The sequence below is a fragment of the Topomyia yanbarensis genome, chromosome 2 (assembly GCF_030247195.1).
Source record: "Topomyia yanbarensis strain Yona2022 chromosome 2, ASM3024719v1, whole genome shotgun sequence".
Taxonomy (NCBI): Eukaryota; Metazoa; Arthropoda; class Insecta; order Diptera; family Culicidae; genus Topomyia; species Topomyia yanbarensis.
The window spans coordinates 110,795,231-110,811,618 of NC_080671.1; the positions used below are offsets into that span (position 1 = coordinate 110,795,231).

Sequence of the window (16,388 nt, forward strand, 5' to 3'; positions counted from 1 at the left end):
AAAAAACCTGTTAAGTAATGGCCGAAAAGCATTTTTTCACCGTTTAAGAATATAGCCAGGGACTGTATTATTATTATTTAAACTATTTATTACCTTTTATCCGAAAAAAACATAAACTACTAGCACTACCCAGTCGGGTCATAAATGGGACCATAAAATAGCAGCAGCTTAGTGGCATCATGTCTGATGGCCACCAGAAAGGGACTAATCACTCTAAAATTCACCGCGGGTGCAATTCTATCCTGCAAGGAAACCGTCACCGCGCCACCCTCAGTTCCAGCTTCGTTTACCTCCAGGTCCACCTTGTGTAAGACTCCGCTCACTCGTAGATTACGGCTGTCCTGTTTGGCCGAAGGGTTCAGGGACGAGAAATCGCTTCTGCCTCGTGTGAACATTGCCTCAACACCAAGAGCTTGCAGAGCCGACTTCAAGTCGAAAGAATTTGAAACGTGCATCTTTGGGAAGAGGACTGAAGCCGAGCGCATGGACATGTTGGAGATCAGCTCGTCCATAGTGGGCGCATCCAGCACTGCCATCAATTGCTGAAGCTTCGTTCGGTTCGAGTTTTTCGGTAACACGACATACATCGTAGTGGTACGATTTTTATAGGGGAAACCCATAATTTGAGCGTCCAAGCTTTGTGAGAAATAGTATGGGAAACAGCCAGAGTTGGACATCATTTGAACCTCGATGGATTCGCCATTTTCTCCGTCTGGGAAGAACTTTTTCGGCTTAGTCGCCCCATCTATGAACACTTCTTCCCAAAATGCTTTGAAATATAAGGCATTGGCCACCACCATCGTTGTGTCACGACCCAGCTGATGTGAAATGATTTCCGGAATTCGCCCATTCGTACTCACGTTCGCCCAATTGTTTATATGTTTAGTTGCATTGTCTGGTGCTTCAAAGAAATTCAGATTTTCTATTGTGCTCTGGTACAAATTTTTAATCACTTTTTCCAGCCTTGAGTTATTAAGCATCCCGTTTTGAACGAAAATCGCATTTGCTAGTCTAACGACATTCGGATCTTGGGGTGGAACTTCATACCTAAATAAAAAAAAATTTCAATATCATTAATTGAACGATTTCAAATATACTTACGGATCTTCATCCTCATCTTCGTACTCGTAATCGATGGCGCCACACTTGCTTTCCCCTAACCATGGCGGAGTATCATCCAATACGGTATTTTCTTGAACATCGCTCAAAAGTTCACGAATCAGCCGTCCAAAGTTTCTGGGAATTTTCGGATCATTCCTCTGATATCGATTCAGATGTAGCAAGTTTAGTAGTTCTAGTCGTGTCGTACCTCTGGCCGTTCGCAGTAGTATCAGCAACGAGGATCCAATACTGAGCGGTGAAATGATGTTTGTTTTACTGGTGTTACTTTGCAAATGTACGGATAAATCCCGTGCCATGTTTGTCAGGGCATAGCTAATGTCTCGAGCGATATCTTTTCCAACAAAGATGGAAGTTATATTTGTCGTGGCATCTACGTTATAGCTTAGCGATGCTATGGTGGTAGCAGTGAGGAGAATGCACAGTGTTGGATTCATGTTAGTACATTGAGCTGTAAAATTGAACAAAAAAAACTTTAATATTTCAGTTAATATTTCTAAAAAATACGAATTGGGAATAAATATTTCCAAGACTAGGAATCAGAACTTTTTTTATATATTCAGTCTGTTTATTTGGCAGGGTGCCATTGAACCTCGAAGGTGCCAATTTTTGCGTTTTACATTTCAAACTTCTTGAAGCTGGTATAAAATTAGTTGAAAACAACATTTATAACTAAGAAACCGTGTTGTACAACAACAAAAAACATTTAAAAGGCGACAAGGGTAGCCCGCAAATTGGAAAAGTTTATAACTATGGCATTTTTAACCGATTTAAGCAACAATAAAAATGGTAAAACGGTAATGGTTGTCAAACAGATCTCGTGCGAGTGTCTAGCGATTGCGCGTGGATGCCTGTTCACTAGGCTGTGAATTATTTCTCATAATCAGCAGCGTCTTGGTGGTCGTTCATTTCTATCTCGTACACATACCTTACGGGTCACGAGTGTGAACTCATCGATGATGCTGGCTGTTAATTTTGAAATACTAGACGCAGCTTTTGCCGTCAATATTAGCAGAACAGCAGCCACAAATTTGACAATTTTTGTGATTCATGTAATGGTATTGAAGACTATGGACATGCAAAGATGTAATGTGTGTGTGAAGGTCCATCTAGCTTCTCACCACAAAAACTCCAATTGAAATACAGCGAATTACTTCCTAAATTTATAATGAATTCCATTTCTTCCAAATGTGATATGAATTTTTTAATGGTCCGGTGCAAGTAACTGGTATCAGTTCTTAAAGCCGAACATTGATTTTCTCGTCCTCCATATAAATAATTTTTTTAAATCTAGCTTTTAATCGACTCAATGCGTTAGCACAACTGAGCCGTGGGTCTTAATTTTTTCTACAATAAGTAAAGATAAAAAAGATGGGTGGGTAATGTCAGAGACATAACCGGAGTGAAGTAGAATACACTTTAGGCTGTTAATGCGAATGCCACAATTTTGACTATCTTCTGATAGGTTATATTAAAACCAGCTATTTCGTTATTTCTAATGGAAATACCGAAATATCGGTACACGTACATCGAAACCTAAAATATTCCAACATATTTATCCTCATATGGTAACCCTGAAAATAGCATTTAATGAGAGTGAAACAATTCAGTTGGAAACAGTAGAGAATCGTATATACTTGTACCGTTATTTCGCTATTTCCATTAGAAATACCGAAATAACTTCTTTTAATAAAACCTTTCAGAAATTAGTAAAAATTGCAGCATTCGTATTAACAACTTAAAATATATGCTACTTCCTTTCGGTAATGTCGTTGACATTACTTACCCATCTTTCTAATCTAAAAAAGAACAATTGTTTTGAAAACCTAATAATTGCATAACCTAAGACGATTTAAAGCTACACTTTTGTGAAATCTTGACAAAAAACTAAATTACGTGTTAGTCCAATGAGCTTTTTGTCTCGTTGTTGTTGTGAATTATTAAAATTTTGAACATTTTTCAAAGCGTTATGATTGCGATTACAGGGGGAAATGTTGGTTGAATGATATTTATTAAATTCTCCCGATTAATGTTCTATAGCTAAATTATGATCATATTTCCTTAGGAGGTGCGCGTTTTACCCCATGTTTTCATAAATAATAATATGCTCGAACCTTAACCAAGCAGGTACCTTAGAGTGGAGTTTTCACAATAAGGGAGCTTTTACCTTGTGTAGCCGCGATATTCGCAAACAAAATAAGTAGTTAAAATGCACATTGCGTCATTTAGCCGCACATAAAATAAACCGGCCTTAATGTGGATACAATTAATCTGTTTTATGGAAAATGTGTTTATAGCATGATGATACGTAAAACTTTTTCTCCGTTTGCTCCGAGGACCGAGTACTTTAAGTTTCCCCTGGTAGTCTAAAAATGCTTTATAAACACGTAAATAAACTTTCCGAAGTAACTCTATCAAATCATCAACAAAAATAATAATATCAGCATCCGATAAGCCAACACCATCTCCTTTACACAACCAGTACGCACTACGGCTTGCCAGAGGAAACACACAGATAAATTCACCACGGTGCACTCTGGAACGCGTGCCGTGGTGAATTTATCTGTACACGCACCTGACGCCACATATAATTTAACCCTCAAAAAGGCAACCGGGTCCCAGAGGCCCGGCACGTTACAATTTTTTAGTTACAAAAAAATGTGTATGCAGTATAAGCTTGGGCATGGAAATTTTGATAAGTAGCTTTGAAATCTATAACAAAAATAAAGAATTGTGAAATTTTCATCTATGGAGTGATGCGCAGCTATGTTTGAATTGTTTACATGCACAAAAAGGCAAGCCGGGCCTGGCAGGCCTGGTGTGCATGCAATATTTACTAGGAATACCACGGGTTTTATACATCAATATTTATCTGAAAAAAAAACATTTTGATGAGTTCAGCTTCATATTAGCAGGAATTTTTTCATGTTTTTATTGATTTTATCTTTTTACCTTTTCTTATAAAAATTTTTTTGAAAGTTTGAGCGAATTCTATACATTTCTTTTATAGGAAATGTAAAAATAGCATACGATAATGACGTGTGTCATATTTTTTTGGGTAAATACTTTTATTTCACCCATTGTGGTCTACTTGACAATTATTTGGATACAACATAACCAAACTCTGTCGTTATTGTCTATTTTTGTTGTGTATTCTTTGTGTTATAGTCGTCGTAATTATTCAAATTGTAGGATCTAAAAGCAACAAAAAGTTGAAATGGCTATAAGACGATATGCACATGTTTTCAATCGTCTCAAAGAATCTGAAATAATGGAAGAAATTCGAGCAAATTCAACAGCAGACGCTTCCGAAACTGATTTGCAAAGCGAGGAAGAATGTGTGAATGATATTGCTTCCGTCGATGAATCTGATGCAGACTCGGAAGAAAAATCTGAATATGTACTCCGGTTATGCATCAGAAGAAATTAATAGCAACCCAGAAACATTTATTAGTCGTGTTCAAACGAAATGGAGCTCAGAACCAATCGACATTCGACGTGATCTTCCGAGTACTCACCTTTTGGAAAAAAAATTTGAGCTTTTTACATCCATCGCCTTATACGCTGAAATCGGGATTTGCTGCGTGTTCGTACTCATCATCCTGTAATTCCGGAACCGGAAGTCGAATCAATTAGAAATTCAACAACAGCCAATGGGAACGTTGTACCTTTCATTTGGAACCAAGTTTGCAAAAATCTGTAAAGAATTCGCTGAGAAATAGGTATGACATTATCTTAGGAACTTGGTAAGTTCCCCCGGGGCATCAAGAACCGCCATAGTTGGCCAATGTGGTCGAAGTGCCTTCGGTGGGTCATTAATGATCTAGACATGCAAAGCCAAGTAATGTTGCACATATTTTAATATATATTGCATCATTTGGACATCATGGTGGTATCAGTTTCTATGGAAATTTGCTATGTAATTGTACTCTTCAACACGTAACTCCAGATCCGAAAGTCGGATCAATAAAAAAATCAATAGCGACCGATGGGAAGGCTGTACATTTCATTTGAGACTAAATTTGTACAAATCAGTCCAGCCACCTCTGAGAAAAATCGGTGAGATTGTTTGCCACATACATACATCCATACATACATACAAACATACACACACACATACAGACATTTTACGATCTCGACGAACTGAGTCGAATGGTATAAGAGATTCGGCCCTGCGGGTCTCGATTAAAAAGTCGAAATTTCGACCAATTGCATAACCTTTCTATATGAGAACGGCAAAAAGGAGCTTGAATTTAGACGGGCCTGAGAGGCCCGGCTTGCCCTTTAATGTTAGGATTTTAGCTTGCCTTCACAAGGGTTAAAGAACAAGAGAGCGCGGTTCTCGCACTGAACCACCGCATCGCCAATCCATTTATTCAGCTCTGAAAAAAGAGCTTTCTGCTTTTTCTGTGGTGTGTCATCATTGTATCTTCCGTGTATGCTTGAAACTGGCACGTCATTTCATCATTAGAATGAAATGCTATCAGCGCCTGGCGGCAATCATGGTATCTATTACCTACCATCAAAGAATGTGAGCAGCAGCTGCTACGCTTACAACGTCAGAACACAAACTAACGAATTTTTCTTGTGTTCCCTTTTTCTACGCGTCACAGTTCATTCGATGAAAAAGAGGCAATCCCAGCAACGCTTGCTTTTTGAGCGAATTGTACCGACCAATCATGGATCAGATAATTACTACTTTCAAATAATCCATTATTTCCGCTATTTTTAGTAATTGTACATACTACCGAATTGGATACAAAATTGTTGTACATATTTCCAATCAGATAGCGTAATAATCTTATTTTTCCATTCAGTACAACGGCAGATATTCACGTTTAAAAAATCGGGTAAAATTCCGGCAAAAAATTTTGAAAAGGGACCCCTATATTGAAACGTTAGAAGTATTCTACTTCAAAATAGAAACATAAACTCAGAATTTGAGAATATTTGAACATTTTTGTTAATTTTGCAGTCTCTCGTTAAACTTATATGAGTTAAACCTATTATAAAGCATAAAATAGGTTTTTCTAACTATGCGATTATTTTCGTTTTTTGTGAATTATGTTTATCGTAGTAATGTGTTTATGCCTAACGTAAGTATAAATTGCTTATGCCAAACATCTTCCTCTATCTTTCTGAAATCTGATGACCCCAAGGAGCTCTGTTAGGGATATAGGTAATATTGCTCAATTTTCGTGTAAAAATAAATGTAATGTATTGAAAGAACAACTCATGATAAAAAGAAGGAGAATATCCACAGAATGTTTAGACCAATAATAACAAATATTGTAAATACGAGAATAAATAAGTAGTATTCAAGACAAACAGATCATATTCGTTACTAATTAGGTCGCATCTATGTATTTGTTATTGTTATTGTGGTTATTCAGTTAAATAGAATGAGCATTTTGTAAGAATTACTCTTTCGTCAAAACCTGTTGCTCCAATGATATTTGGTAAGACGAGCTTCAGTCCGCAAAATAGCGATCGGCCAAACAGCATTCGGCCAAATGGCTCTTAATCAAATGACCGGGCACCAATTTGACCGACTCGGTTGTCCTAACCAGAGTTTTAAAAAATTGACTTTCCTGCGTGATTCATTTTTTTTTTCGACATCCTACCGGGTAGCTCGTGGGTAGGCTAGATCCACCGCTGGAGATTAGACCGAGTAGACCGCGTCGCAGAGCTAGCAGTGGGTCGTTGGGGCGCTGGTGAACCGGAAGCTACGCCCCAACCGGAATCGCCGGATAGACCTCAGCACTTACTGTATGGCCCGTTGAGTAGGCTAGATCCACCGCCGGGGACTAGATCGAGTAGATCGGGACGACGCGGAGAGCTAAATGGCTCACAAAAACGAACGTCGAAATCAGGAGAAAGCTACCGCTCGGTTGCAGGAGAATAGGCTAGATCCATTGTTGGGGACTAGACTGAGTAGTTCGCGAACAAGTGAGGGCGGGAGCTGAATGGCTCATCGGGAAAGTAGAGCGAAACGGAACGAGAGGAAGCCAAAGGGCTCAAGAAATTGTGGTGCTAAAACAAAAGAAGAATCGGTATCGGAGAGCCTCCTTCGGCGGGGAACTCTCCGTCGGCGTAAGCTAGATCCACCGCCGGGGACTAGACTGAGTAGACCGCGACGAAATACCACCAGTCGCAGGGCGTCGAGGCATCAGCGAACCGGACGCCCTGCTCCACCGGAATCGCCGAACTGACCTCGACATCTGGTTGGTTGGCTCGGTTTCGGGAGAACTTCTCTCGCCGGGGAATTCTCCGTCGGAGTAGGCTAGGTCCATCGTCGGGGACTAGACCGAGTAGTTCGCGAACAAGTCTGGTGCTCAATGAGTAAACGGCGCTGAATGGTGCGAGAAGGGAGTTGCGGTGCTAACTGGCCCAAGGGAGCCGAAGGGCTAGGTGAATTAGACAGTCTGAACTTTGCCGCCCAGACTGTACTCGTAGGGGAGGAGTACTAAGCCTCGACTCACAGCCAGCTTTCCAACTGCCATGCAGAACTTGCCAGTCTGTGTGGATGGTAGAGAATTGGTGGTGTGTAGAGGAGTGGGGCTGTAACCCTGCAGAAGAAACGAACTAGTAAGTAGTTGAATTAGAGTGTAAAAACCCCTCCCCGAAGTAATGCCGTAAGGTAGTGCCGGGGAGGAATCAGGTTCTGGGCAAGAGCAGTGGTTTTTAGCGGGTCGGGTGATGGCAGCCCAAACCCGTTTCCTGAGACATTGGGGTTTTTGAACATTTTTTTTACCACTCTCTAAAAAAAACATACATACATACAAACATACATACATGCATACATACGCACATACATACACACAGATATTTTGCGATCTCGGCGAACTGAGTCGAATGTTATATGAGACTCGGCCCTCCTGGCCTCGGTTAGAAAGTCGGCTTTTGGAGCAATTGCATAACCTTTCTATATGAGAAAGGCAAAAGAATAATATTTAATTAGCTTAATCAGCATGAGTTCAATGTTATCTTCATGTGATTATATTTTGAAATGTTGGTGGAATGGTGGGTTAGTAGAGTGGGGGTGGAGGATGCGTCAGAAATCTTTCATTTTATTTCGGTATACGGGGTGGATGAAGGAAATGCGGGCGTGAGGGTGGTCCAAGGGGAGGGGAGTGATGAAGGAGGGAGGTGTAAGGGCAAGACGGGTGGGGGGAGGCGCGGCGACGCAATACTCAACTGCATATTTTGCCTTCCATTTGAGACTTGGTTTGAGAAAATCGGTTCAGTCATCACCGAAGAACCGATGTGACTTTAATTGTAGAATATGCCCGGAATTCCGGAATTCGGTTCAGTCATCACCGAAGAACCGATGTGACTTTAATTGTAGAATATGCCCGGAATTCCGGACTTCCGGAATCGTCGATAGTGGACAATATATTCAAAGAATCTTTGATTGGCAATCAGTGATCTTAATCTGCGATTAGAAGTAATTTGGTGACCATTTCAATAGTTTTTAGCCTCTGAGGTATTACGATTGTACCGATTTTTATGGGAAATTACAGTGTATCCTTACTAACACCCCTGTAACTCCGGAAGCAAGAGTCAGAACCGAATGAAAATCAGCAGCAGTCAATGGAATTACTGTATCTTTCATTTGAAATCAAGTTTGTAAAAATCGGTAGAGAATTCGTTGGGGAATGGGTGTGATATTAGCTTAGGAACTTGGCGGGTTCCCCGGGGGCGTCATGAACCGTCATATGTGGCCAATGTGGTCAAAGCTGCTTTGATTGATCATTAGTGATCCAGACCCGAAAACTAGAGTAATATTACATCTATTTTAATATGTTTTACATCATTTGAACATCATGGTGGTACCAGTTTATATGGGAATTTGCTGTGTGACCGCACTCTTCAACCCGTAACTCCGGAACCGGAAGTCGGATCAACTAAAAATTCAATAGCTTATGGGAGCGTTATACCTTTCAGATGAAACTAAGTTTGCGAAAATCGGTTCAGCCATCTCTGAGAAAATTGTGTGAGTTTAAATGACACACACACACATACACACACAGACATTTGCCGATCTCGACGAACTGAATCGAATGGTGTATGACACTCGGCCCTCCGGCCCTCGATTAAAAAGTCGATTTTTACAGTGATTGCATAGCCTTTCTTTATATGAGAAGGGCAAAACATGAGCTAATTAATACCGAACTAGTATCAACACGTTTGAATTGACTTGGAAAGTGTAACTGCAAGCATCATAGCAAATCCAACTGCCAGAAGGAACTAGACAGTAGACCATGCACACTGCCGCTGACAAAAAATTGCAAGGATTCACAAGAATGAATTTCAGTAATTTAAAAACAAAGAAATCTAAAAGGAAGTCTCTTCGGCCAGGAGAAGCAAGTGTGATGCTAAAATTAATGAGCTCACCCATATTTATAGTTTGGAGTTATTTTAGTAGTGCCATCAATGTTATATTTAACAAAATTATGGTAAATTAGAAGATAACAGTAATCAGTACTAAGAGATTTCCTGAGTAGATAAAATTCCGGTTAGTTTAGTAGATTAATTCATTGGAACATATCCACATATTGTCCAAAAATCCATGAATTCCAAAATAAAACCCATAAGCTTCGTGTGCTCAAATATAATATTTGCTTAATTTAGGTCCCAATGGTTTTGCAAAATTGTAAACCAAGCACAAACTTTACATGTTAACAAGCAAAATTACTGATCTGTCTTTTGCCATAGTTTCAAGGAGCTAGTGGAAGAATTACATAGAAAATCAACCTGTCAAATGATATAAAAAATATAAGTAATAATTAGTTGTTCTCTTTTGTCTGATAATGTTGCCGAAAATAGTCTTTAATGTACTATAATTTAAATGGAAAATATTATAAATTTGAGTGAAATAGGAGTTGAACTGTTTCTCCGCATCTACAAATCGCCTGCCTGATCAGAAGAATTGTAGCGAATTTCGATATTCTCTTGCATTTGTATTTGTATTTAAATAATTGAAGTCCAACTGATACTGAGTTTCAATAAACTAAACTAAAACAAAGTGACCTATAATGGCAACAAACAGTTACGAAACTGTGTAGAACTAATGACGAAGTCGAAGATGTCGTCATAATGGTAGAGCCCACGGGTCATTTCTAATACCAGTCTGTTGGCAGCGTAGTTAGTGTTGCGCATTTCATTCTGCAGCACTTTTGAAGACGGAGGACACGGGCTAGTGCGTAGTTTATTTTGTGATAGGAGTTCGGGAACATCATATTCAACCAGAAGAAGCTTAAGAAAGTAGCCTGTGACGCGTGCCTACGATCTTCTGAAGTGTGTAGTCCCAACAACCAACAACGGTGTTCGTATGGTGGCAGGATCAGTAGATTGTTCCATGGCAATTGACGTAACGCATGTCGTATGAATCTGCGCTGGACAGCTTTAATTCATTCATGCTAGGGGCGCCCCCCAGACGCCTTTTGCAAATTCCAACGGTGAACATAGTAACTTGTAAATTATCAATAAAAATCAAATTCAAAAGTAAGTAACCTTTCTTGTATCAAATAACATATTGTCAGTTTTGGAACTAAAGAACTGTTCAATATTACATTCAGTATCCAGTGACTATCTCTAGTAACCAGAATTAACACATTTATGCACCAAGTTTTAAACCCCTCCCGAAACAGAACCCTGGCTACGGGCCTTCCTGCTTCTCATAGTAATGATCGTCGTAGGGTCGAAGATGGAAGATGAGGAGCCATACAACTAGGCCCCATTATTGCTAGCAAGGAAAAGTCAGAGCAATCAATTATCAGGAAATATCGAAGAACCAACCATGTATGAAAATACCGTGAGAAACAAGTTCTATTCTCGGCAATGTATTTCTATGACCGTGAGGGGGTTCACAGATAGTATCACAAAAAATATATATTCGTAAACCATGTACATATCTTATGATACTACTGTTCTACGTGGATTAAAAGACGAATTTAAGCTCATGTTCAAAAAGATTGCACTTTAGGGATATTCCACAACAATCCAGTTTTGGTGTAGGAGAGCAAATTTGTTATTTTCTTTGCAATCCACAATCAATCAATTGCTGATTGCTGTGCGGGTTTTTCCATAACAAACTAGTGCCCGATCAGACGGTACTTTTATGAACTGATAGTCTACACTATCGCATTTTGTTCCATACTGCGCCGGTATCAAAGCGACTTGGTACCCTGCGCAGTAGATCACAGACATGTATGTAGGAAGATCCTCATTCCTCCAGTAATCATATTGCTGTTATAAAGTTATGTCTTTTCACAAACCTGTTTCTCCGCAGCGCAAAAGTCGCTTTGACAGAGGTATTAATTTGCAAATCAACGGCTTTTGGAAATTTCCGAACACCGCCGACGTCAGTCTCGCCTTTCCTACTCGAATGTTGCAACAATCACAGCTTATAGATAACCACCAACTTGAAGTAACTGTACTGTCATTGCCGGCCTTAATCCTACTCCTCCGTTGTCACTAACGAGCTATGGATTTAAACTTTCAAGCTGACAGTCCTAATAAGTTGACGAATTGAGAACACACAACAAAACAGACCACCACTTGTTTCAGAACGGTTAGGACGACTGCAACTGGAAGTGGCGATGGTGATGAAGAAAAACAGTGCCAGATAGCTTCACTAACACCGACAGCCCCGGCACCGGACTAACGACAAAGCTCGGTTTTACAGCACTTTCGAGAATTGAAATTAAACGATCGTAACGGCACGGCCGCCGCCAGGGTGCAATAATATAAACAACACTGCTCACTGATACGGATCATGCTTTGTATGTTTGGAAAGCATTTGAACCAGAACGAATTCAAATGCTGTATGAATGGAAAAAGGCAGAATTTGAATTTTTCACTAGATAGGGTTTATACCTGCTTTCGTCTCATAGCGATTAGGGTTTCATTCAACACATTGTGTCAGCTTTCTAGATCAGGTAATATAACAATAATTATTATCAAAATATGTGGATTTATGTATATAATCGATTTCTTCAGAAAAATAATTCATAACTGTAAACTAACATCCTTTCAGTTCATTGCTTGGATCCGCGGAGTTTGGTAGTTTTCCGTCGGCGCCGGCACAACGTATCGTCGTGATACCGTGATCAAAATCAACAGCGTGAATCGTGGCTGTGGCTATACATATTCAACACTATCCAGGTTACAACCAAGCATTAAAAATATTGTATTTGCCTTTCAGCTATTCCTTGCTTTATATTAGCATTTTGAATGCATACCTATTGTAAATTAGCATACACAAAGCCCACAAAGTTATTTCCGTAGGGTTACTGTTCCCTAATTCATCTTAGCACCTCTATTCATACCACCCATTTGAACATATTAGTTAGAGCAGCATCTGCTATCTCTATTCAACGCATTAGCTCAAATGGTAAGATGCATAAGGGTACGTTGTAGTGAACTTTTCGCTTCGCTAAAACGTGAGCATTTTACATTTTCCAGGCAAAAATTTTAACTGTACTGCTTCTTAGAAACGAAGTAAAGATGATGATACCTATTTGAGCGCAATCCTGTCACTCTAAGTCGAGTTATCAACGAAATAGTGACATCCTGACTAATGAGATGAATAAGGGCTTGTCTACCCTACTTCTCGCTAGAGGGTATCAATTCGATTACATTGCCATGTTCGGCACCATGTCATGATGTCCGAGATCATAATGTCCGAAGATTGGCGCGTCACAATGTCCGGGACATTATGACACACAAGGGTGCGTCATTATATCCGAAAACAATAATGCGCCAAAAGATCCGAAACAATTATTGTGTCACAATGACCAAAAAAAGGTGCTGGGTCATAATCTCCGAGATCTTATGACGCACACTGATGTTGGGATATTATGTCGCATAGGCAGTGTGTCGCATTTTAAATCACATTTTAAAGGTTTAACCCCAAAACAGAATATGAAAATGCTCCTCAAATACAGAACAGTACCAGGAAGTCGTCTTTACGCGAACTTGCTTCTCTAGCAGTAGGAGAACATGGGGAGACTTGACCAGGTTTTCAGCTAAAACTGCATAAATCTCTAAAAAAAGCCTTCAATCCCACAAAAGTCATTGAGATATAATGTGCAAAGTTATTGTGCGTCTTCATGATTTTTTGCAGAATTTTTAATTTAATTTTTGAAAAGTTACAGAAGCTATTCTGTGACTGTGATGAATTTTGAAAAATAATAACAAAAAATAATGACATAAAACATACTGTAATTATTTTTTCCATATTGTCCAGGTCCTTAGATAGCTGTAAAAAACGGTTGCATTCGATAAATTTCGATTTTTTAATGCATTTCTTTTTAAAGATTAACTGTACGAAATCAGTCCTACTGTTGCTAACTTTTTTATTAATACTAAAATATAAAGACTTATGTTTGAGGTGGGATTTTTTTATGGCGTGATTAACATTAACAGTAGATACCATAGCATAATAAATATCAGGAATTTTGCATCTTTCTTCAGCTAATTGCCACTTGGTCAAGTCTCCCCAACATTACGTTCAATGTCATGCAAATTCTATTAATAACTATTCCAATGTTCCAATTTATGTAAAATCATTTCACTATTTCACAAGGATTAAGAAGGATTAAGAAGGATTAAGTCCTATATTAGTACATTAATAGTCATTAGTAGTCTAGTAGATATGTCCATACGAAGTTTGATAAAAAATTACATCATATAATCACGCAATATTTTCTGTAAGGAAAGGATTTTTCATTCCAAACTTTTAAAATTACCTTAAGGGATCGAAACAAGTATAAAAAGATTTTTGAACAAATTTTAAGAATCGAATAGAATACGCCACAGCCAAAAATAGAATTTTGCCGTTGGTCAAGTCTCCCCATGTTCCCCTACTAGAAAATGCTCAATTTCCTATTTCCTATCCTATATGCATCCTATTCTCAAATGGATTTTTCTAACATTTGCAATATTTTAGGACACCAAAGATATAGTATAATTTAGTTTTTGCCGTTCACTGAAACCATCCCTGGCAGGACTGTTCCATGGGAATCTAATCACGTTAATTGTGATAACCTCAGTTCTATGGATGATACTTGCAACTATTACTTCTGAAATGAAGTATTAAAGCCCCAATAGTTTGCCTTTCCTGCGAATTCCTGGAAAAAAGCGAATGTTACAGCTGTTCAAAAACATTGTTGTTTGTAAACGAAATGGGTATAAATTTTAAATAAAATAAAATAAAATTAAATAAATTAAATAAAATTAAATCAAATCACAGACTAACAGGCACAAAAAATATCGATCTGCGAATTTTACTAGAAAACTAGCACCACCTTTTATGCATGATCCCAACCACTCATTGGCAATAGGGTTATTCCTCTGGCTTTTTTTCCTAGTGGTCTATCTTCGTATGCTTGCGCATATATCAGTGGCGCCATAATCTCAAATGCGGCTATAGTCGTATCTAAATTATTTAAAATGACCGTTAAAGCGGACGAAGAATTGTTTTAAAGCGTTATGTCTGTTAGTCTGTGATTAAACGTCCAAATTATAGTACATTTGGTCAATGTAGTAGAGGTAAACAAAAATATACTGCATTATACTTCAATGAAATTCATGTATTGCAAGCTACCTCATATGCGGGATTATTTGCAACAGGCATAATTTTTGGCCATCCTGAAAACAGAGAATTATACTTTGATTTGATAAGTACCATTTAGTATTCTTCATACTCCCATCAGCGATTGTACGTGTTGAATATTATTCTTAAGTTTCAGCATTTTTAGTTATACAGCTTTGAAGTTGAAAAATTGTTGCAAGTACATAAACAAGAAGTACCCCGCTTGACGGTACTTCTTGTTTATGTTATTAACGGTCATATTGACCGCGACAGCACAAATATCGTGGGTCGTGATGTTGTATATAAAGCATGCGTCAATAACACTATTCGCAAGTACATATGCACGAGGCATTTCACGTGTATTTGCATTGCCATTTTTGTTGAAAGCTACGAACACGGGGTTAAGTAGCTTTTCAATGTAGAACATTCCTTTATGGAAGAACGATTCTTGAATCAAAGCTGTGGAAACTTTTCCTTCCAGCACTAGGCGAGATAGATTCATAGTTTATGCAGAAGATTAATTTGTGCTACTCTAACCGAACTCGATCACTACACATTTCATCATCAGCTTGTACAGCAACCAGAAGATACCAACCACGTTGGCATATAATCGCCTATAGCAAAGCCCGAAATTGGCATAAACAACATGGCCAACATTTGAATCCCACGATTTACGAATAAACAAACGTCCACTGTATCAGAGATTCGCGTAACCCAGCAAGGATAAGACTCGCGACTGTCATATTTTAGTCCTGCCAGCCATTCAGTCCTAAGCACGGAGAAACACCTTGACTTGAAGACTCCTGTTTTCATACGCCTCATACGACATGGGATCAGGAACCCAGGATCGATCCTTGGCTGAGTTACCTCAACCTGCCGAATGCCACATGGCCTCTAAGCTGGTTTTGTCCGGATAATAGACTGTTATCAACCTCCTAGTCGATCACAGCCAAAGGTGGAGGAATTATTTTGCAAAATGCACACACCTAGTATGTTACTGTAACCAATTTTAAAAATCCAAGGACAAATTCGTTTTTAATTGGTTGGTTAGGAGCTGGTTAGTAATGTACTTTACGTGTACTCATACATTAATTTTCAGCAGTATGCCGCAGCTTATTGCTCACCATCACACAGATCCTTCAAATACCTATCATTTTGAGCTCACAAGTCGCACTATAATGTTAGTGAATCTCACCTGGTTTGTCTTAAGAATAGTTAGAATGCAATCATAACCAAGCGACACTTATTCAATACTTAGACGGACGTAAAAAGTTCGGTCCCGCGTAATTCAAAACCAACCAGGAACAAATCCGCACCAGCAAATGTCTATCGCGAGTACCGAGCCCTACACAATAAGTGACATATGTCCAACTACAACATGTGACGAACCGAGTATGTGGCATCACTAACCACTGAACTGGCGAAGGAAATAAACACAACAGAATACTGATCATTAAAAATGGTTTAGAATAAATTCCATTTCAAGTCACCATTCCTTCAATTAACATCCTCCATTAAGGGTCACCTGCGTCAGCAACTCGTCGTAGTGACTAATGGTGTAGAATGTCAGCTGGTTTTTATCTGGCCATGATTCGAATGTTTGCTGCTCGAGTCGATCATCGTAGCGCAATGATTGCAGTCTATACATATGTATACTCGACAATTGGGT

General features: G+C 38.9%; 1 protein-coding gene across 3 annotated transcripts; it reads right to left on the reverse strand.

Moving 5' to 3' along the window:
- Positions 1-114: 114 nt before the first annotated feature.
- LOC131679182 (serine protease inhibitor 28Dc-like) lies at positions 115-16,117 on the reverse strand. 3 transcript variants are annotated; one of them, XM_058959833.1, is made up of 4 exons: positions 11,400-11,772; positions 4,638-4,830; positions 1,102-1,570; positions 115-1,047 (listed from the first exon to the last, which is right to left on the reverse strand). In XM_058959833.1, the coding sequence occupies exons 3-4, from the start codon at positions 1,554-1,556 to the stop codon at positions 126-128; spliced, it is 1,377 nt and encodes a 458-aa protein (XP_058815816.1). In that variant the 5' UTR covers positions 1,557-1,570; positions 4,638-4,830; positions 11,400-11,772; the 3' UTR covers positions 115-125. The 3 variants fall into 3 exon arrangements, with proteins under 3 accessions (XP_058815816.1, XP_058815817.1, XP_058815815.1); XM_058959834.1 differs by lacking the exons at positions 4,638-4,830; positions 11,400-11,772 and adding an exon at positions 15,915-16,117; XM_058959832.1 differs by lacking the exon at positions 4,638-4,830 and having other exon boundaries at positions 11,400-11,771.
- Between the last annotated feature and the right edge of the window lie 271 nt (positions 16,118-16,388).

What these genes read in the sequence shown, in the direction of transcription:
- LOC131679182 (XM_058959834.1), bottom strand. Translation starts at nt 1,556, where the DNA reads ATGAATCCAACACTGTGCATTCTCCTCACTGCTACCACCATAGCATCG. An exon ending in GAAGATGAGGATGAAGATCC is followed by an intron (nt 1,048 to 1,101) that starts GTAAGTATATTT and finishes TTTTTTATTTAG; the next exon opens with GTATGAAGTTCCACCCCAAG.